Source organism: Protopterus annectens, chromosome 6.part0, assembly GCF_019279795.1.
Source record: "Protopterus annectens isolate FY-2018-M chromosome 6.part0, PAN1.0, whole genome shotgun sequence".
Classification (NCBI taxonomy): Eukaryota; Metazoa; Chordata; order Ceratodontiformes; family Protopteridae; genus Protopterus; species Protopterus annectens.
The window spans coordinates 629,172,572-629,195,391 of record NC_056737.1 but is presented as its reverse complement, the minus strand read 5'-3'; the positions used below and the strand labels follow the sequence as shown (position 1 = coordinate 629,195,391).

General features: G+C 44.4%; 1 protein-coding gene across 1 annotated transcript in view; it reads left to right on the top strand.

Moving 5' to 3' along the window:
• Positions 1-22,820, top strand: part of NIN (ninein) — a gene marked incomplete in the record, with an annotated part of 1,258,852 nt that overhangs the window by 887,740 nt on the left and 348,292 nt on the right. The window contains 1 exon segment of the mRNA XM_044074306.1: positions 15,486-15,707. Coding sequence (XP_043930241.1) covers positions 15,486-15,707 — 222 coding nt within the window.

The following is a 22,820-nucleotide window of genomic DNA, read 5'->3' as shown; positions in this document are numbered from 1 at the left end:
GTTAAAATATCAACAGCAAATTATTGGACTGCTTAAACAGAAAATTATGTTGATTTCGGACTGTGTGGAAAATAAAGGATTTACAGGATTTATTGCATTCTGCTGTACAAGTTGGGAAACATACTTTGCAATGTGGTTTTGATTCTTTAGAGGCCTCTTGCAGGGCTGCTGTTACTGGGTCTGTGCTTAGAAGGCATGCTTGGCTTAAGGAGCAATCTCTGCCTGATCATGTTAAAGCAAAATTGTTGGATGCTCCTTTAAATCAGGACCGCCTGTTTGGCAATAAGGCTGAAGAAGTTTTAAAAAAGATGGAAGATGAAGCTAAATCTATGCAAATTGTAAAAGATTTCTTACAAGTGCAACCTCCAAGATGTAGTAGGCACTGGCCTACGAAGAATTGATCCTTTCCAGTTCCTTCCAGATCCTCTCAAGCCAAACCCAGACACACCAAATGCACCAGGTTTCAGTCCCAGGGGACTCTCAGAACTAAGCAATGGGGGGGGGGGGGGGGCCTCCACTTCCAAATCTGGAAATAACAAGACACCCCCAATGGTAAACAGTCTCAATGACTTTCCTTTAAAATTACCAAGCACTTACCTTTTAGCCGCCCCTTTGGGGGGAAGATTGCTCTTCATGCAAAAAACTGGGAACTCATAACCCAGGACAAATGGATTTTAAATATAGCGTCCCAGGGATACAGATTTCATTTCCACACATTGCCAACACCAAACGGGTGGCCAGACCTGCCCCCAAATCTGTGGTCAGAGGCTCCAAAACAAGTACTTTCCCTCTTAAACATGGGGGCTATCCAACCGGTACCAGAACAGGAAAAGGGACAAGGTTTCTATTCCAGGCTTTTTCTGGTACGCAGAAAAGAAAAATCATGGCATCCAATTCTGGACCTGTCTACTCTAAATACCTTTCTAGACATTCCAAAATTCAAGATGCTGCCTCTTCACCAGTTACTTCCTCTGCTAGGCAAAGATGCCTGGTTGGCAATTCTAAATTTAAAAGAAGCATACCTGCACATCCCAATCAGGGAATCTTGCAGAAGATACCTACACTTCAAAGCAGGCTACTTGCATTATCAGTTCTCTGCACTGCCCTTTGGCTTGTCTACTGCGCCCAGGGTATTCACAAAGTGCCTGGCTCCAGTAATTGCATTTTGCAGGCAAAGAAATATTCAAATATACCCATACCTGGACGATTGTCTAATTCAGGCAGAAAAATAGGGCATTCTTCTAAATCACCTGGTGTTTGTAAAACAGGTTCTAACTTGTCGGAGGTACACCATAAACGAAATCACAACTGGTACCCTGTCAACAGATTACATTCCTGGGTGCAAGCTTGAATACAACTGCCTAGATGGCTTTCCTCATGCCAGAGAAGCAAATTAATTTGGTAACTTCAAACAAGTGGCCACAAAAACCCTGCTATCTGCAAGACAAACACTGCAAGCCTTGGGGTTCATGGCCTCCTGCATTCTTCTAATTCCATATACAAGACTGCATATGAGGAAACTACAGTGGTACTTAAAAATTCTATGGAGTCAACATTGTCACAGCCTGGAAACAATGATTCCTATCGTATCTTACCTATGCCTGGAGTTCCTATGGTGGGCAGAGGCCTGCCACCAAAACAAGGGACTGCCATTCACACAACCCCCTGCTGCCCAAACCCTAACTACAGATGAATCAGACTATGCATGGGGGGCTCACCCATCAGGGAAGTGCATTCAGGGCAAATGGAACCCAAATCAAATGCAGCTTCATATCAATCAAAAAGAAATGTTAGCTGTACAGAATGCTCTGACAGCCTTTAAGGACTACATTCTTCCAGGACAACTAATGATAAAGATGGACAACACTACGGTTATGTGGTACATAAACAAGCAGGGAGTTGCACAGTCCTACCCCCTCTGCATACTAGCCATGGCATTGTGGAACACAGCATTGAGCTACCAAGTGCACCTACAAGCTCAGTTCTTGCCAGGAAAATTGAATACACTGGCAGACGGACTAAGCAGAAATCTCATGGTCCCACATGAGTGGAAACTGGAACCACGGATTTTCAACATGTTGACAAGCAAATGGGGGAGCCCAGACATAGATCTATTTGCCTCCCCCCAGAACTACCAGTTGGACAAGTTTTGCACAAGGACTCCCCACAAAAATGCCTGGAAAGTGGATGCTTTGTCCTTCAGCTGGAAAAAAACATATCAGTCTACGCCTGTCCCCCTCTGCCTCTACTCTGAAAAGTTCTGTTAAAAGTCAAACAGGACAAACCAAGAATGATTTTGATTGCTCCAGACTGGCCACGCCAACACTGGTACCCGCTCCTGCGCAGTGTGTCACAAATATCTCCATGGCACCTGCCTCAGACACCTTCTTTGCTGTTTCAGCAGGAGAACCAAATTCTGCACCATCAGCTTCCAACATTGAACTTTGTAGCTTGGCTAATCACTTAAATTCATCCTTAGCATCCCTCAGCAAACCTGTGATGGATGTTATCTTGGAGGCGAGAAAACCTAGTACTAGAAAATCTTATGCTGACAAATGGAAAAGATTCTGTGCCTGGAACCAATCTTTAGGGATGAGCACAGCAGCGCCCAATTTACCTCAGATTTTGCAATACTTAACTGAGATGCTTCACAGGGGCCTGTCTTTTTCCCCTATTAAAATCCACGCTTCAGCTATTTCACCACACTGTAACACAGAACCACCCCTCTTTTCTCATCCCCTGCTCAAGCAGTATCGCAGTGGGGCAAAGAACTTGAGACCACCCAGGAGAGCTCCTACCGCTGCCTGGGACCTTAACTTTGTTTTGGAGAAACTCACTCTACCTCCTTTCGACCCAGCTGCTACTGCAGACTTAAAACTTCTTTCTTGGAAAACAGCCTTCCTTTTAGCAATCGCTTCAGCTAGAAGGATATCTGAATTACAAGCCCTTATTGCAGTGGAGCCTTTCATCATCTTTCATGCGGACAGGGTATCTCTGAGGACCAATCCATCCTTCATACCCAAGGTGGTTTCCACTGTGGCTCTAATCAGTCCATTCATTTGCCAACCTTCTTTCCCAATCCACAGAACAAAGGGGAACGGATTCTACATTCCTTGGATGTGCACAGACAACTTAGATTCTACTTAGACAGAACTAAATTTCAAAGAAAATCTGAACAATTGCTAGTAGCATTTGCTGCTGGGGCAGAGGGGAAGGCTATTTCAAAACAAACCATTTTTAAATGGATAAGCCATTGCATTCATTTCTGCTGTAAGCATCATGGAAAACCTATCCCCAGGGGATCAGATCGCACTCCACCAGGGATGCATCTACTTCTGCAGCCTTTCTCAGAGATGTTCCTACCAGGGATATTCTAGAAGCTGCTACCTGGAGTTCTGTACATACTTTCACCAAGCATTATCATTTACCAATTTTCTCTAAATCCAGAGCGGACTTTGCCACTGCTGTCTTGCAGGGCCTTATAGCTGGTCCTAATGCTGTATAAATTCCTCCTGCCAACCATAGCTTTGGGAATCTACCCAAATGTAATAACTGCAACAGTGAAACACGAAGAACATAGTGCAGTTCTGTATACTTACCATAAATGTAGATGTTCGACTGAGGGCAACCTGCCAACAGATTACCCAAATGTAATGTTTGCAACAGTGAATACACTCGAACATCTACATTTATGGTAAGTGTGCACAACTGTACTTTCTGGATGTTATCCATGATGCCAGACGCCCTAGCACCAGAAAGTCTTGTGCAGATAAATGGAAAAGGTTCTGCACCTGGATCCAGGCTAAAGGGGCCAATATGCCACAGCCCTCCATCCCTCTCATCCTGGATTACTTAGCTGACCTACTACACAGTGGTCTCTCTTTCTCCTCTATACAAATTCATGCCTCTGCTATTTTTGCTCACTTTCCCACTTTGCAGCCATTTTTCTCACACCCTTTGATCAAGCAGTTCCTCAGAGGGGCTAGCAATTTGAGCCCCCCCCCCCCCAGATGGGCACCTACACTGTCTTGGGACCTTAACTTTGTCTTGAAAAAGCTCACCCTGCCTCCTTTCAAACCAGCTTCTTCTGCAGAGCTAAAATTCTCTCTTGGAAGACAGCCTTCCTTCTGGCCATCACTTCAGCCAGTAGAGTCTCTGAGCTGCAGGCACTCATGGCTGTGGAGCCCTTCATCATCTTCCATGCAGACCGGGTTTCCCTCAGACCTAACCCATCCTTCATGCCCAAGATGGTGTCCACTCTGGGTCTCAACCAGTCCATTCATTTGCCCACCTTCTTTCCTAATCCCCAGAACAAGGGGGAAAGGATTCTTCACTCTCTAGATTTGCACAGACAGCTCAGATACTACCTGAACAGGACTAAATCCTTTCGAAGGTCTGATCAATTGCTGGTTAGCTTTGCTACAGGGGCAGAAGGCAAAGCCATCTCCAAGCAAACCATTTCCAAATGGATAGCACACTGCATCCATTTCTGCTACAAACAGCATGGTAAGCCTCCCCCAAGTGGGCCAGGACTGCCTCCACCCATTTCCTCAGCTTTGAGAATCTAGCCAAATGTGATTACTGCAACAGTGAAACACGAAGAACATAGTACAGTTGTGTACACTTACCATTAATGTAGATGTTTGAGTGTATTTACTGTTGCAGTCCTGGTTTCCCTTCCTTCAGCCCCGACTTCTCTTTCTTCCTTATTACCATTCTTCCTCGTTCTCCTTTCCTTACAAGGGACATATTGGTATTTATTTTCCACTGGTGGGGTTCTCAAGCGACAGCAACCATATTCGGGACGGCCGAGGGCTACCCTGGCAGGGATAACCCAAATGTGATGACTGCATCAGTGAATACACTCTAACATCTACATTTATGGTAAGTGTACGCAACTGTACTTTTATTGGGTTTTGGGTTTTGATGTATGTGTAGCTGGCAGTGAACAGCCACTGTGACTCTCCCAGAGGGCTGATAACACTTTAAAAACAGTAGTCATTATCAACCACCAAACCCTAGATTAAGGACTTGGAACTGAACGTATGGCATGTATGCAGCTTAGATTCTTTGCCCACAAGGATCCTTTCAAATGTACACATTAAGGATAGACAACATCTTCTCCATTTGAGAATGTGGTAACAATAATCAAATAAGCAGAAAAAAACTCCTAAAAATATTCTGAAACCAAATTGATAGTAATTTAGAAAAAAAAAAAAAGAATAACAATACCAGTTTCATAAGTTATCCCTTACAAAGGCAAACTGCAAAGGATTTAGGAAATAATGACCCGCATATAATGTCTTATTTCACAGGCATGCTTTGACATTTTTTAAGTATCTTTCTTAACAAATCTTTGAAGGGAGATTCACTTAGCAGTTGGTCTTGGCTCTGGTATGTTATACCTTTTGAGGTAAGGCATTATTTGCTGGGTTTTTTTCCTGCCAACTCCCAGAGAAATTATAAAGAGTTGAGCTTGGAAGAGCTGCATGCAGGAGTTGCACTGTCCCACAGAATATTCTTTTAGCATAGATTATAGCAGTTTTGCAGGATAATTATTATTATTATTATTATTATTATTATTATTATTATTATTATTGTTATTATTATTATTATTATTATTGTTATTGCTATTAGCTGACTCTTGATTTGATGAGTTTATAACCTTGGGCATTCAACACAAAATTCTGCAGTCTAGCCCCCTTTTTTATGCATTGAAATGATTCTTAACTTTATCCCATTTGCACAGTGAATTCCCTAGTTTCACAATATCTCTGCTCTTCTGCTCACTTGCTGTGTCTGTAGGATAAGGACTGCAATGATGTTTTAAGTATTTTTAAAGAATTGGGCTGTAGTGTCTTGTTCTACTGGCTGAATTTAAAGTTTTCCTTGTCTACCCATGGAAATTTTGCTAAGTGGCATAAGTTATAACATAACTTCTTCCTTTGTACCTTATGTCCTCTTCCTTTATGCCCTCCTGAGATGTTTCTAGGTTTACAAAGAACTTTCATTTAGTATAATGTGGCTTATCAATGCTTAACTGTACCACCTGCATTAAAGTTATATTTTTAAAGGAAATCATCCATTTGAATGACTGCATTTATTCTCATGTATGTTATGGTTTATTGTTTTGTTTTATCCATGTTGCATTTACTAATGTTCATTTCCGCAGTACAATGATGTCACAGCTTAGACTGGAATTTTGTTAAAAGCTCTGCATGAACCATTCTCTCATTCCCTGATATCAGCAATATGTCCTGCTAAAACAAGTCTCTTAGTGTGTTAGTTTGTAAATAGTCTGATTTCAGTCAAATCACTGAAGCTAGAAACATTGAGGTAGTCATTCTTTGTACTACATTATTTTTGCTAAATGTATAATTTGAGTCATAATTGCTAGCAGTAAAATCCAGTCTACTGAGAGCATTTAGTATCTAGTATCTGTTCATAAATTTTGCCAGAGTTTTAATGTGGCTGTTGCTGACCAAGACAGATTCAGCACTCTGAAACAACAAATAATTTTTGATTAACTATCACTATGAAGTTTAAAATGAACCAGCCTTTCATTTGTAGGAGATGTATGCCTTAATATGCAGCACTTGGAGCTACAAAGAATTTCAGCTGAAGGCAGCTTGTAACCTCTCTTCCTATTCAAGGACTGACATTCTAGCCCTGCTTGTACCATACACTGGCCTGTTTGTTTCACGTACTTGGGTTTCTTCATTTCCAGGGGAATTTAGCCTTTGAGTAAGCCATCTTTCAGTTAACAGTGTTTATGAGTATGGGGTCAAAGCCCAGAAGCTCACTGCTGATATCCTGGGAGGTGGTATGCGATTCTGTGCTACACTACCCCTCTCACACTGAATGTCAGGCAGTGACCTGTCAGACTGCTAAGCTATGCTTCATGCAAAGTACTGGTGTGTGTCTCCACATTCCCCAGCTAGAATTCCCAAGTACTCCTTTGCAGGTTCACACTTTCCTGGAATGGACCTGAACAAATGTAGTCATTTAGTAGGCTCTGCTCCTGTGGTAGAGGTCTTTCAACCCTTCCCATCCCAGACAAATGAGATTAAAAGGCCATTTATCACCATAATTCCTTTCTTCGTAGGCTCCCCAAGGATGTGGGTTCAATAACTGAACCAGGGTTGCTGCGGCAAAAATGTTAGGATGTCTTCTATGTCAACATTTAAGCACTCATTGGCTTGTAGCATGTGACTTGTCTAACGGCATTGTACATGAAAGGCTGGTTTATTTTGAACTTCTGGGTGATTGTTAATCAACAATTTTCTTGTTTTATAGTGCAGTCCAAAAATTATAGTGAAGAAAGCCCATGCACCAGTTTATTTTCTATAACATAATCAATAGTCTCTTAGGAAAAGACAACAGGAAGAAATCCAAATGGCATGTTTTTCAGTATTTGATAAATAGTGTAATTTAATATGAAAACCAGATGGGAAATGTGGATTTATTAAAATTTTATTATTTTAGTGCTGGCTTGATAGCAGGAGGAGGACAGTGTGACATTCACGTCATGTAACCTCTTTGACCAATACACATAGAAAGCTGAATGGTCAACCAGGGGTGACGAGTAATTAGAAGGCCAAACAGTCTTCCTGGGCAAGCTACTACTATTGAAACCTAGTGATCCCTGTAAGCATAGGTTTAAGTATTAAGGCTTTGAGCTGCTGTCAAAAAGCTGGTGCATATGTGAATGCACACACCGTGCCCAAAGCTATGCCCAGTGTATTACAGCTGTCTGTCCTGGCAGTCCATTTTAACTCCCCTACCTGCTACCATAGCCCTGATCCTTGTTTCCATAAGGTTGACTCCTCCTACAGACAGGAGGCTAATTTGAAAGAATCAAGGCAGTCCCATTGTGATGAGAAGGGGGGGGCAGAATGTGCATATTTTTGACACCTTTTACCAAAAGTATCACTGTCCATTAAAGTTGTAGTATAGGACATTTTAGGAGCGATGCTGTCCCGCAGACTATAGTTTGTGGTGATTCTTACTATACTTTTTTATGTTAAAATAAAATGTTTTATCAAAAAGGAACCTTTTTTTTTTACTTGTATGTAAACATTCTAGGCTTTATTTCCCTTTAATATTAAAAACATACATTTCCTTTCTGTTTTTGAATTTGATGCAGAAGTTGTGTACATTTATCTGTTGCACTTTAGCTACAGCCATTAAGAAAATGTTTGATTGTACATTTCCAGTTGACTGTGAAAAAGTACCTTTGTCTGTTGTTAAGCAATTTCATGCCTTAGTTATATGACTGATTACTTTTTTAACAAGGAAATTTGATGTAATACACTATATTGCAATTTAGTTTAAATGGTGAGTTGTAAACCATTTGTATACTTTATAAGTTGTGTTTTATCCTGCAGCTTAGAGTTAAGTACTCTGAGATGGAACAAATCCTTTAAGCTAGAGTCTGAAAGTTCTGTGCCACCCCTGAGGCAAGTCCCATTTAAATTGTCTGTTTATATGAAAACAAAGTAAAATACTTTCTTAACATTTTTTTCTCTTCATTCATTAAGATGTAGGTATGTACTGTACATCTTTCCTTGAATATACAAAAGCACGCCATTTTTTGGCATTGGATAACCCAAGGAAATTTGTGACAAAAGACTTGTGTAATTATTAAGCAGACTTTGCATTGCCTGATTTGTAGTATAAATGTGGGTCATCAGTGCTTGCCTGTACCAACTGCATTAAAGTTCCATCCCTTAAAGGAATTAATTTATTTGCAGCCTCTCAGAACTCCCTAGTTTACTTTTTCACTTTTTTATGGGTTGTCACTTTCTTTTTTGCATTTACCTAGCCAAACACAAAATAGATGGAGACTAGAATATGTCATCTAATTGTTTCATATGTGCATTTTGTCATTTGCACACACAGATGTCAACCTCTTTTTTGAAAGTGCATTTAACTAAATAAATAATTTGCCTTTAAACATTTGCACATGCTTGATTGTCCTTTGTCATGACTAAGGTTGTACTGGTTAGGATAACACTCACCATAACGTTCGATGTATGTAGTCCATCTCGCCTCACATTCTTATCCATGGGTTCGAAGCCGAATATCGGCTCCGACTCAGCCTATTTTACTAGCTCAAAAGTCTCTGATTGGCTCGGCTAAGAGGGTATCCCATAGTACACTGCTTCGCATCCCCAGATCTAGTTTGCTGCTAACAACCCAGTTACTGCATACATAGCACACATCCATACAAACAAATTTATTCAAAGGGACTCTGCAGGATAAAATCTAACTTCCAAATCCTCCAGGCAGGGGGAAGGCGGGAGGGTAAGTAAGAATGTGAGGCGAGATGGACTACATACATCGAACGCTATGGTGAGTACATAACTTCTTGATGTTATGTAGTCCTATCTCGCCTACATTCTTACTCATGGGACAGCGTCCCTAGCACCTACAACCTGGGTGGCTCATAGGAAAATACTCCTGAGAACTGTGAAGCCAAATGAAGATCTGCCCCTGGAAACCATGTCCAATTTGTAATGAGAGACAAAGGTGTGAAGAGAAGCCCAAGTGGCCGCAGCACATATATTATCCATCGACAATCTAGCTTGATAGGCTGTGGATGTGGAAACCGCTCTTGTGGAGTGAGCTTTAGGTAGAAAAGGCAAATTTTTACCTGCTGTCTGATAGATGAAGGAAATACAGCTGGCTATCCATCTAGAGAGTGTGACCTTGGATACCGGAGAACCAGACCGGTTTTCTGAAAAGGAGAAAAAGAGTTGGTCAGATTTCCGGATATCTTTCGTCCGGTGGAGATAGAAGCGTAACTGTCTATGTACATCCAATTGGTGAAATCTGAATTCTGCCTTGTTGGAAAAATTGGGGAAGAAAACTGGCAGCTCAATAGACTGATTTATATTAGACACAGAAGCCACTTTGGGAAGGAATGACGGGTTTGGTCTAAGAGAAACTCAATCTTTATGGAAGATCAAATATGGGGGTTTGATGGAGAGGGCTTGAATTTCGGAGACCTGCCTCGCTGAAGTGATTGCTGTTAAAAATGCTGTTTTCCATGTAAGAAATTTTAACTTGCAGGTAACTGCAGGCTCGAAAGGTGGACGAGTGAGTACTTGAAGAACAAAATTGAGGTCCCAGGGCATAACAGGTTGGGATACTGGGGGACGAAGCAATAGGGTACCTTTAAGGAATGCTTTACATAGTCTGTGTGCCATAAGGCTAGGCTCATTGGCCACGTGAAAGTTTGATATAGCCGCCAGCTGAACTTTGATGGTGGCTGATGCGGACCCCTGATAGAACAGTATAGACAAAAATTCCAAAATGGAATCAATTGGAGCCGTGTAGGGATCAATGCCTCTAGAATGAGCCCAGATAGAGAACCTTTTCCATTTGCTAAAGTAGATTTTTCTAGTGGATGGTTTATGGGAGGACGACAATATATTGACTACTTCCGGCGAGAAATTATGACATCTGACTAATGATGGAAGTGGAGTAGCCAGGCTGTCGGCCAGAGTGTCCTCAGAAGAGGGGTGGAACTGTCCCGACATGTGTGTCAGTAGATCTGGAAGGGGTTCCAGAATCCAAGGAGTATCCACAATGTAAGGTTGAAGGAAGGGGAACCATACTTGATGAGGCCAGTGTAGGGCAATCAGAATCATCCTGCTTCCCAAGGATTGCGCTTTCTGAATTACCCTTGAGAGAAGGGGAAACAGAGGGAAAGCATAAAGCAGACCAGAGGGCCAATTGTGAGCTAGAGCGTCCCTGGGTGGTTCCCCCAGTGGGGGGATCCGAGAGAAGTAGTTGCTGCATTTCGCATTGAGAGGGCTGGCAAAAAGGTCGCAGCAAGGTTGACCCCATCTGCTGAAGATTCGCTTTGCAACCAGGCGATTCAGGGACCCACTCGTAGGGCATAAGAATTGCCCTGCTTAGCTTGTCTGCTATTACATTGGTCTTCCCCGCAATGTGCGTTGCCACCAGAAACCATTGGGAAGCTATTGCCCAATGCCACACGCGCATGGCCTCCCTGCATAGTGGGTAAGATCGGGTTCCTCCTTGCTTGTTGAGATACCACACTACTGACATGTTGTCTGAGTGTATCGCAATGGTCCCTAGAGGGAGAACTTCATGAAGTGCATGCAACGCGAGAAGCACTGCTCTCATCTCCAAGACGTTTATGTGCAAATGTATCTCGTGCTCCTGCCATGTGCCTTGGACCGTCCTGCCAAGGTAATGCCCCCCCCCCGCACCCCATCTGGGAGGCGTCCGTGGTCACCTTGGCAACAGGGACGGGTGGAACAAAGGGTTTTCCTCCGTTTAAGTTGTTGGTGCACAGCCACCAACGGAGGTCCTGCTTGCATCTGTCTGTCATTAGGATTGGATGGGATACCGGAAGTCTTTGGAGAGACCATTGGACAAAGAGAAGCTATTGAAGAAGACTCATGTGTAATCTCGCTAGTGGAATCAACATGATAGTAGCCGCCATGGTCCCTAGGAGTTGAAGAATCAGTCTTGCCTTCGCATGTCTCAGAGGCATCAGCGTGAGAATTTGTTGTTGCAACCCTGTGATTCTTTCTTGTGGTAAGAATGCTCGCATTTGAATGGTGTCCAACGCTGCTCCTATAAAGGTGACACTCTGTAAGGGCAATAAGGCAGATTTTTTCCAGTTTATCATGATGCCTAATTGGTGACATAAACTGATGGTAGCGTCCCTGGTCTGAATCAGTTGATGCCTGGTGGGGGCGGTGAGGAGCCAGTTATCCAGGTATGGGAACACCTGGAATCCTTGACGTCTCAAGTGAGCCGTCACTACTGGCATACACTTGGTGAACACCCTGGGGGCTGTGGTGAGACCAAAGGGCAGGGCTCAAAACTGGAAGTGTCTGGCTCCCAGCCGGAAGCGTAGATGACACCTGGATGGCCTGTCCATTTTGACATAGTAGTAAGCATCCTTCAGGTTGATGGAGCAAATCCATAATTCCTCTCCCAACAATGGGAGAATAGACTGTAGAGTGACCATACGGAATTTGGACTTGTGTATGTAATTGTTGAGTTGACTGAGATCTAGTATGAGACTCAGGTCCCCTGTTCTTTTCGGCACCAAAAAGAATCTTGAGTAAATCCCTAATCCAATTTGGTCTAAGGGGACCGGTTGGATGGCTCCTTTTTCTAGCAGCTGATATCTCTCTCAGGCTGCTTGATCCCTTTGACTGGGTGGAACGTCCGGGATTTTTCCTTATGGGAGGAGGTACTGAAGAGAATGGAATGATGTAACCTCCGGAAATTATCCTTAATACCCATCGGTCCTGGGTGATGTTTTCCCAGTCTTCCGGATACAAGGAAATTCGACCCCCGACCGGCTCCAGATAAGCACAGTCGGGCACACTCTCAGGAATGAGAGTATGGGGAGCCACGGAAGGAGTTGCCGTCTCCGGAATTGCGGGGGCCCCCTCTGTCTCTGGGGCGACATCTCCATGAGTAACTCCCCCCTCCCCTGCCTCGGGAGGGGGTTTCACCTTGTGCGGCAGGAAAAAACCTTTGTGATTTCTTAAACCACATCTTTTCCCCCTCGCTGGGCCTTGGGATAAGGCCTAGACGGAAGGGAAAAATGGACCCCTATGGCAGACAGGGTCTTTCCCTCTTGCTCGCACCTGGTGATGGTGTCTTTCACTTTGGTCCCAAACAAGGAGGAATCATCAAAAGGGGCATCAGTGAAGGAAGACTTGAAGGCCTCCACGAAGTGACACAGGCGCAGCCAGGCTTGCCTTCTAAGGGCTACCCCTGAGCTAGCCACCCTACTTGCTCCCTCGGCCGCATACAAAATGAGTCGCATGGACGAGTTTGCAAAGGAGTTGAGGGTAGAAACCTGTGCGTTAACTGTCTGAGCCACCGCTTCAGGTATGTTACCCGCAAGAGTATCTCCCAACTCCTTAAGGAGATCTCTCTGGAGCCGAGTGAAATGAGATAAGTAATTCAGCGACCTTAAGGTGAAGGTGGAGGTGGCTGAAGACAAGGTACTCTTCCTGTACTGGTCGATAGTCCTAAACTCCTTGTTAGGAGGATGGACCGATGAGGAAGACTCTGCAACTTCCTTCTGGGTGGCTGCCACCACCACCATGGCATCAACTGGGACTCCCTTTGACAGAAATTCTTTTCCCTGAGGGGTGGAGAGAAATTTGTTGGGGCGCCTAGGTACGGGCTCCACAGAATCAGGGTTTTCCCACACCCTTCGACAAATAAGGTCAAGAAGTTCATTGAAGGGTGGAGACACCCAGGAGGTGGAAGGTTGAGCACCAAAAGCCTTAAGGAATACTGACTCCTCCTCAGAAGGGGTTTTGGAAGGCCAATCTCCTCTTTGTTTCAGTATCTCCAGGATATCGGAGAAGGAAACATCATCAGAGGAAGACTCTGGGGATCCTTCCGATTCCTTGAGGTCAGTATCGGAAGTGAGAGACTCATCCTGGGAGTCTATGTGCTTCCTCTTGCACAATTTCTTTCTGGGAGGTTCCTCAGGCACAGGCTCTGAGGGACCTTCAGAAAGTGGGGGACTGCTTGTGGGGGTATCCTTAGGGCCTGGCGCTCTACTGTCCAAGGATAGGTGAGTGTCAGAAGCTCTCGCTGGAGTGGTAGGGGATGGAATGACCGACCCGAGTGACATAGCTGACGACCTGGCCAGCGCTCTCTGCATGGCCTCAAAGGCGGGCCCCCCCCCTGAGTCCGAGGACCGACCGGCCTCCAAGACCGGGACCACGGTCCCCCGAGCCGATGCACCGAGTGGGAGACTCGGAACTGAAAGATGTCCCAAAGTATCCCCTTCGGGCCCGACAGAGAAGACCCGAGTCTCAAACCCTGTGGACGGAACCGACATGGTCGGAGCCGAGGTCTGCACCAATAAACCCAAGGGGGGTATTGGAGCCGGTGCAATAACATCACTCAGAGCGGAACGTGCCGGCTCCGACAACAAGGATGTGCTCGGAGGAGGAATCATTGAAACAACCATAGGAATTTGCTCCGGAGCCGACTGGGTCGGAGCCGAAAACAATTTAGCCAACACCAGCGACTGCAGGAGCCTCTGCACCACCCTATCCACATCCAAATCAGAAAGCCTGGAGGATTTGGAGGAGGTGGATGGAGACTGAGATCTCTTATCTGGCGAACCATGCCTCACACTAGGCGACTGGCTCTGAATGGGTTCGAGAATGATCTGAGCGGATGCTGAATCACTTAACACAGACACCTCCTGTGGCCCTGAAGACAGTGGAGCTGAGGAAGCAGTATCCAATATAGTAATCTTCTCCGGAAGCTCCGAAGTTGCAGATGGAGCCGGAGATCTTTTCCTGGACTTGGAGGTCTTAGATTTAGACTGAGAGCTGGAGGCCGAATCTATAGCCTTCTCAAAAGATGGTTTAAGCAGTCCCTTTAGAATCAATTTGTTTTTCCTGTCTTGGAGCACCCTAGGACTGAAGGCGTGGCAAAAGCTACACGACTCCTGTAAATGGATGGCTCCAAGACAGTAGACACAGACCGAGTGTCCATCTGTGATGGACATTTTATATCCGCACTTTGAACACTTTTTAAAGCCAGAAGGCTTATGTTCTTTCTGATCTTTAGACATATCTAGAAAGGGTTAACAAACTACCAAATGGGCGGCAAGCACACAGTGTTCACTACAGTTAACTTCCAAACGGGCGGGAAGCCCACAACGTAGACTAGCAAACAGTACCACAGTGAAAGAGCGAAGCTCTAAACAAACACCTGGCAACAAGGACACAGAAAGAGAACCTCTAACTTAAACGGTTGTAAAACAATACAATAAGAAACACACAAACAACTCAACTAAGGGAGGACTAGGTCCTCTAACTAAAACGGGCCTAGCCCGTGGGAACAGTAAGGGATACCACAAAAACACCAGGAACACACAGACACAACAACAGCAGCAAAAATTAGCTATTAAAATAGATTTTGGGTGTAAAGGAACCAATTTCTCAAGAGAAATAAGTCAAAACGAGGTACTTAGCCACAGCCAAGACAGACCACGTCCGAGATCTACAAGCGGCAAACGAGATCTGGGGATGCGAAGCAGTGTACTATGGGATACCCTCTTAGCCCAGCCAATCAGAGACTTTTGAGCAAGTAAAATAGGCCAAGTCAGAGCCGATATTCGGCTCCGAACCCATGGGTAAGAATGTAGGCGAGATAGGACTACATAACATCATAAGTTAGTTACTGTCTTAAATGTAAATTGCATAATTGCCAATCTGATGTTGACATTTTGTCAAGCTTTTGGCAGGTACTTGACTTGACCTCTGCTTTCTCCTACTGAATACAAAGTCCTAACAAGTGAAATTTGTTGTATTGTACTATATTGTGTTGAGAGAGTACCATTTAATTGTAGTTGTGTTCCCTTTGAATTTTTTAGGCTGAGCAAAGTTAGAAAGCATGATTTCCTTTTACTCCACAATGTAACATCTTTTTATCAAATGTTTGATTAGGTGACAGATCTGAAGGCCAAAAATCTACAGCTTGAAGATGAGAATATTCAACTGTGCCAAAAGAACTCCAAGAACAAGTCAGATGTGCGTGATCTGAGTATAAGGTTAGCAGAGCTTCTGAAGCAAACGGAGAAGAAGGAGATGGACAAACATCAGAAGAACGAGGCGTGGGAACAAGAGAGACAAAGACTTATGCAGGAACAGGAGAAGAGCAATGCCAAGGTAAGCATTAAAATGGTTTTCAGTTATCTGTAGTGGAGTTCAGACCTCTGTCAGAAAACTAGTGCCACATAGAAGAGAGCAAATGTTTTGGCCTGTTGATACTTTGAGCCCATGCTTGGTCAGCTAGTGACCTTTTCTGTTATTGTATCACCCGTGTATGAAAGCAGTTAGTTGCAACAGTGAACAGTTTGTCAGTAGAGTTTGCTAATTATGTCCTGTGTCTTGAGTGCAGTGTGTTTCTGTAGTGTATCCTACATAAAAGGAAATGTTTATTATTATCCTTGCGGGGGAGGGTCCAAACTAAAGGATTTAAAGGTTGAACAAACAAACCATTTAGCAAATACACCATGAAAAGACTTAGCCAGGCTAGTCTTCACTGTGTAGTACCATAAACCTCCAAGCCTTATTCAAATCACTCCTAAGGCAGAGGCACCAGAAGCTGTTGAAGGCTGGGAGGTGGGGGGCGGAGTGTGAGAGGGACATTTAGTGAGCTAAAAAGGGCAATTTTTTTAAAACTATTTGCTACCACAATATAGGTTCACTTGTAGGACATTTTAAGCTTAGCCAATTTCCCTTTTGGTGTTTGAATTGACATTTTCTGATTGTTTTTATTTATCCCATGACTGTTAATTGTATATTAGCCCTAGTGAGAATAACTGTGATCATACCATAGATAATTTGAGGGGACCCACATATGGGATGCAGCATTTAGGAACTGCCTCTATCCAGTAGTGGCACGAGGGGAATCCTGGAGTACATTTTCTATTACCCATCCTTAGATCCAAGTTGCATTTGAATATAGATGGGTATGAGCTTTGTTTTACTTGAATGGGCAGTCTGTTCCAGAACAGTGGTAGTCTCTGATTTATTTCCATCTCTCCACAACATTCCATTTAGATACCTGGACTGAGTATTTCTGATGCCATTTGACTTGCTGATGTTCAGTAGGTCCATCAGTATTACGTGAGAGGATGCCTTGTATGCCAGACACAAGTCACATCTAAGCAAAGCACTGTGTAGTATACTGAGTATAGTGGTAAATCTTTGAGGTGGTCCACGCAAGATGTATTGTTTAGGACTTGTATCCTTTTAATAAGATATCTCTGCGGGTATTCCAGTTGTTGCATGGGTCTGGACAGATGCATGCCAAAGTGGGCATTATACAAAATGATTGACCTAATGAGGGCTTTGTAAAGGAGGACAATAACATCTCTAGATCTAGTTACAATCAATTTGTTTATAAGCTTTGCAGTACAGAAAGACACTGACTCTGGGCACATGTTGGTCGAAAGTTAGGTCACTGTACACACAAGTTCCCAAGTGCCAAACAACTGGGTCATTTCTCAGGGGGTATTGTCAATTTGGGAGTTCCCTGGAGTAGATGACTTTCCAAAGGATATGATAATGTATTGTTTGGAGTTTAGTTTCAATTCATGATTCTGGTGCCAATTATTGTTTGGGACAAACCTTCTTGCATGATGGTTAAGTCATTTGGGGATTCAGTAACTGCTCCTAGCTTGCAGTCATCTCAAACTTAATTGGCCAAAGCCCTTTGGTATTTCATTTTACTTTTGAGATGTATATGACAAACAGAAAAAGTCTCAGCACCGAACCTTGGGAGACTCCATTGGTGACTGGTCTCTTTGTAGAGGTAATTTGAGGTCCACAATCCACAGAACTGCACTGACCTGTTCAACAATATGACTGATGTCCTTCAAGAATGCAACTGCAGTCATAGCATATGGGTTGTCCTGCCTCAGGCAGCCCTCTGTCGGCCGGATTCCAAAGTCTGGGTCCGACGTCGGCTGATGTCGCATTTCTCTCCGACATCAGAGCGGCTGGAGTACATAAGCATCAGCCGACGCCATTTTCTCCAGTCTTTCTTGCCGCGCGGTGCCCGAAGCAGAAGCAGTTCGCAAGTGCCGGTCGGTCAGCTCCTGTATTCTTCGATTCCGAAGTCATCAAAAAAGCTAAGTACCCCGTTGGGGACCTTTTCTTGCCTCAGCCGATGTCAGAAATTACTGAAAAAGTTAACAATTGTCTTTCTTGTGGTAAACAAATACCTCATAAGGATTTCCACTCTTACTGTCTTCCTTGCCTTGGCCCAGACCACGACGTCTCGGCCTGTGTAGCCTGTGCTCGCTTCAACAAGCGCATTGCCAGGCGCCGGGCGGAGTTTGCTGAAGATTTTTTCGGCGACAAATTTGCTTATACAATGCCGTCGGAACTTCCGACATCGCAAACTCCCAAGAAACGTAAAGACCGGGACCGACATCCTCGGCCCACGTCTACCACCGACTCCACGCCAAAACCTACCGCGAGTGCTCCGGTTCCCCCTGAGACGGTTATTCCACCGCTCCGAACCGAAGACACCGCATTACCGACGACTCCGATTCCAGATATCACTCCGACGCCAGTTATTGATTTTCCTCCGGATACCGAAACCGAGGAAATGCCCGAGACCATTGCTGTAGATAAGGTCACTCCTGCACGTGGAGCTGCCAGGCCTCCTATGGCCATGTCTATTAAGGCCTACACTAGGGCTAAGGCAGCCAGCAAGACCAAGCATCTTACTGCTAAAGCCTTACCTCAGCCTACTCCAGAGACACAAATCATGACTATGGCTGCTGACTTAATTTCTATGATTAGAGGTTCACAGGCCCACCCTGAGAGAGGATCCCAGCCTCCTTCTGATAAAAGGCCCCGGGTTGAACCCTCTGACCCTATTCCTTCAGATGAAGATTCTGAGGACTCTGTCCACTTAGATGGCCAGGAAGAGCTCTTCCAGACCTATGAGGACTCGGATGCAGAGGATTCCATCCCCTCGGCCTCCACTCCTGAGGATATTTCTTTTGGGGAAGTTCTGCATACCATGAGGGAACATTTCAAGTGGCAAGGCCAGGAATATTCTGATTCCAGAAAGCGCCTTCGAACTTTCCTTAAAAAGCCCCAGCACAGGCCCTTAGCTATTCCTCCTGTGCTTGATGTTTTGGATGATTTATATTCTGACTCTAGTGTTACCCCTGACTCTCTTCCTCCTGCTCCAGCCAAGCCAGACAGGTATTACAGGGTCCCAGAAACACATTCCCATTTATTCCGGGCCCATACTGCTGATTTGGAAACTATTTCTCAGGGACCTAAAGGTGTCTCAGCTTCCACCTCTAGAAATCCTTTGCCCTCCAACAGGGAAGCTAGGTCATTAGAGAGATGGGGTAAAAAGGTTTACACTTCCACTACTTTATCTATGAGAGCTTTGAATTGCCTTTTTCATATGTTACAATATCAGGATTTCCTGTTAGAAGATTTACAGAAAACATTGGCCTCTCCTGATCCTTTAGACAGGAAGTCTTTGCAGGAAGCTGTACATAACTCTCAGCAAGTAAGCAATCACTTCCTGCAGTGTGGATATGATGCACTGGAAGCTTCATGTAGGGCAGCTATGACAGGGGCAGTCATTTGTAGACATGCATGGTTAAAAGATCAACCCTTACCAGATCATGTAAAGGCAAAACTTCTGGATGCACCTTTGGAAAAGAACAAGCTTTTTGGTGCTAATGCTAAGGATGTGTTAAAGTCCATCGAGGAAAAAGCAAAATCAGTTCAGACGGTGAAAGATTTCCTCCAGGTTCAACCCCCCAGATTCAGTAGGAATTGGCCTTCAAAAAACTGTTCCTTTCCTAATCCTGAAAAATTTCAAAGGGGTAAAAACAGACGTGGCCGAGGAAGAGGACAATACAGAGGTCCTTACAGGGGACGACAATGGCAGCCAGCTAACCAAAGAAGTGACACAGGGGTTTCACCTGCCCCACAGCCACAATCTCAGTGACTTTCCTCTACTTCCGCCTACCAGGGAACAAATAGAAGCTCCCTTGGGTGGGAAATTATCTCTGTTTGCAGACAATTGGCACAGATTGACAAAGGACAAATGGATTTTGGACATTATAGACCGAGGTTACAGGTTCCATTTTCATACCTTACCAAGAAAACAAGGCATGCCAAACCTACCACAAAACCAGAGGGCAGAGGCTATCAAGCAAATCTCTCTGCTGACTCGGATGAAAGCAATAGAAAGAGTTCCACAACAAGAACAAGGCCAGGGGTTTTACTCAAGACTGTTCCTTGTTCCAAGAAAAGAATCTCAATGGAGACCAATTCTGGATTTGTCCGCATTAAACACCTTTCTCATAGTACCAAAGTTCAAAATGCTGACTCTACAGCAACTCTTTCCCATGCTGGGCAAGGGGTCTTGGCTGATTACTCTGGACCTCAAGGAGGCATACCTGCATGACCCTATCAGACACAGCTGCAGAAGACACCTCAGATTTCTTGCAGGGCCAGAGCATTATCAATTCTCAGCATTGCCATTTGGCTTATCTACTCCGCCCAGAGTATTCACAAAATGCCTGGCTTCAGTAATTGCTCATTGCAGGCTCCAGGGGATCCAAATTTACCCGTACCTGGACGACTGCCTCATACAAGCGGACGACAAATTGATGTTGACAAAAAACTTGGACTATGTCATACGATTACTTCAAGCTCGGGGATACACAGTCAACTTCCAAAAGTCAAGACTTCAGCCATCCCAGCAAATAATCTTCTTAGGAGCCAAATTAGACACAGCCTCTCAAATGGCTTACCTAACAGAAGACAAGCAAGAGAAGTTAACTCATTATTTCAAAGGTTTGGCAAAACTTACCCAGATGACTGCAAGGAGATTCCTACAGGCCCTGGGTTACATGGCATCCTGCATTCTCCTGGTTCCATTAGCAAGACTACACATGAGAAAGCTTCAATGGTACCTAAAAAGCCTATGGTCTCAGCACAGCAACAACTTAGAGACAACCATACCGCTCATTCCATGCCTACAAAAGGAATTCCTATGGTGGGCCTCGGTAAGCCAGGCAAACACAGGTATGTCATTCAAAAAACCACAGATAACACAGACCATGACCACAGACGCCTCAGACCTTGGATGGGGCGACATGGAAGGCAGGTGTATACAAGGACAATGGTCTCCAAAGGAAACACATCTGCATATAAACCAAAAGGAAATGCTGGCAGTAATGCATGCCATCGAGGCCTTTCAACACCAATTTCAGCAAGGCCATTTACTGATATGGACAGACAACACCACTGTGATGTGGTATATAAACAAGCAAGGGGGCACCCATTCTTACCCCCTTTGCAGACTGACAATGCATCTTTGGGAAAAATCACTGAGCCTAAGCATTCAGTTACAATCCCAGTTTGTTCCAGGAAAGACAATGTGCTGGCGGACAGCCTAAGCAGGAATTTCACAGATCCACACGAGTGGAGGTTACATCCGAAGATCTTCACACAGCTCACTTCTACATGGGGCAGGCCAGAAGTAGACCTATTTGCCTCTCACCTCAATCATCATCTACAAAAATTCTGCTCAAGGACATACCACCCACAAGCTTGGAAAATAGATGCTCTCTCATTCAACTGGAACTTCCTGAAAATCTATGCATTCCCACCTCTGCCACTGATGACCTCAGTATTACTAAAGATCAAAGCAGAGAGACCCAAGGGGATCCTAATAGCTCCGGACTGGCCAAGACAACACTGGTATCCACTACTACGGAGCATATGTCACACCAAGAAGTGGACCCTTCCCCAATGGCCTCTACTTTTGACTCAACACAACTTCAAAACAGTGCATCCAAACCCTCAGACACTGCAGCTAACAGCCTGGGAGATCCCATGAATAACCTCAACCTATCTCTCTCCAAGGAAGTTCAGCGGATATTAACAGAGGCTCGAAGACCATCCACCAGAAAGGTTTACTTAGCAGAATGGAAGAGATTCAGCATTTGGAATGCCAGCAAGGGACATGATGCATCATTATTGAACATCCCACTCATCCTGGAATATTTGGCAGATATGCTAAAGAATGGACTCTCATATTCTTCCATAAAGATACATGCATCAGCTATTTCAGCTAGATATAACACTGATCCGCCTGTCTTTTCACATCCTTTGCTAAGGCAATTCCTCAGGGGAATCAAGAGCATTAAGCCAGCAAGAAAGGCCCCAGTGCCAGCCTGGGACCTCAATTTTGTACTAGAAAAACTGACTCTACCTCCATTTGAGCCAGCAGCTTCAGTTGACTTGCAATTTCTCTCATGGAAGACAGCTTTCCTGTTGGCAATTACCTCAGCAAGAAGGGTTTCGGAACTACAGGCCCTAATGGCAATACCACTGTTCATAATTTTCCACAGAGACAGGGTTTCATTAAGGACCAACCCTACTTTTATGCCAAAGGTGGTATCTAGGGTTTCTTTAAATCAAGCTATTCATCTGCCTGCTTTCTTCCCCAATCCTGAGAATAAGGGGGAAAGACTGTTACATACCTTGGACATTCACAGACAACTTCGATACTACCTGGACAGAACCAAGACCAGTAGGAAGTCTGAACAACTTTTTGTAGCTTACGCCCCTGCAGTCCAAGGAAAAGCAATTTCAAAACAAACTATTTCAAAATGGATTGGACATTGCATCAGATTCTGTTATTCCTTTCATGGAAAGACTGTTCCTGCCAATGTCAGATCACATTCCACCAGAGCTACAGCCACCTCTACAGCATTTTTAAGAGGGGTGCCTACTAAGGACATTCTAGAAGCTGCTACATGGAGCTCCGTGCATACATTCTCCAAACACTACAGTCTCCCTCTATACTCCAGATCCAGAGCAGGCTTTGCTTCGGCAGTCCTGCAGGGTTTGATTGCCACACCATCTTTTTCCTAGAGCATTCCTCCTCCCCCAGCTAAGCTATGGTATTCTACCCATATGTTATGACTGCAGTTGCATTCTTGAAGGACATAGTACAGTTTTGTACCTACCATAAATGTAGATGTCCGATAGATATGCAACTGCAGTCGGATTTTCCCTCCCTCCATACCCCTCTATGCCTAGGGTCCACTCCTATCCCTGTTTTCTCTTAGCTGGGGATATCTGTTATGGTGTATCTGTTTATTGCTCATTTATTTGTCTGGAATCCTGTTTTTGTCTTCCAAATTGATTACAGCCTTCCTTGGAGGGCACCTGGCATCTGGGGCAAGAAACACTGAAGAAAATGGTGTCGGCTGATGC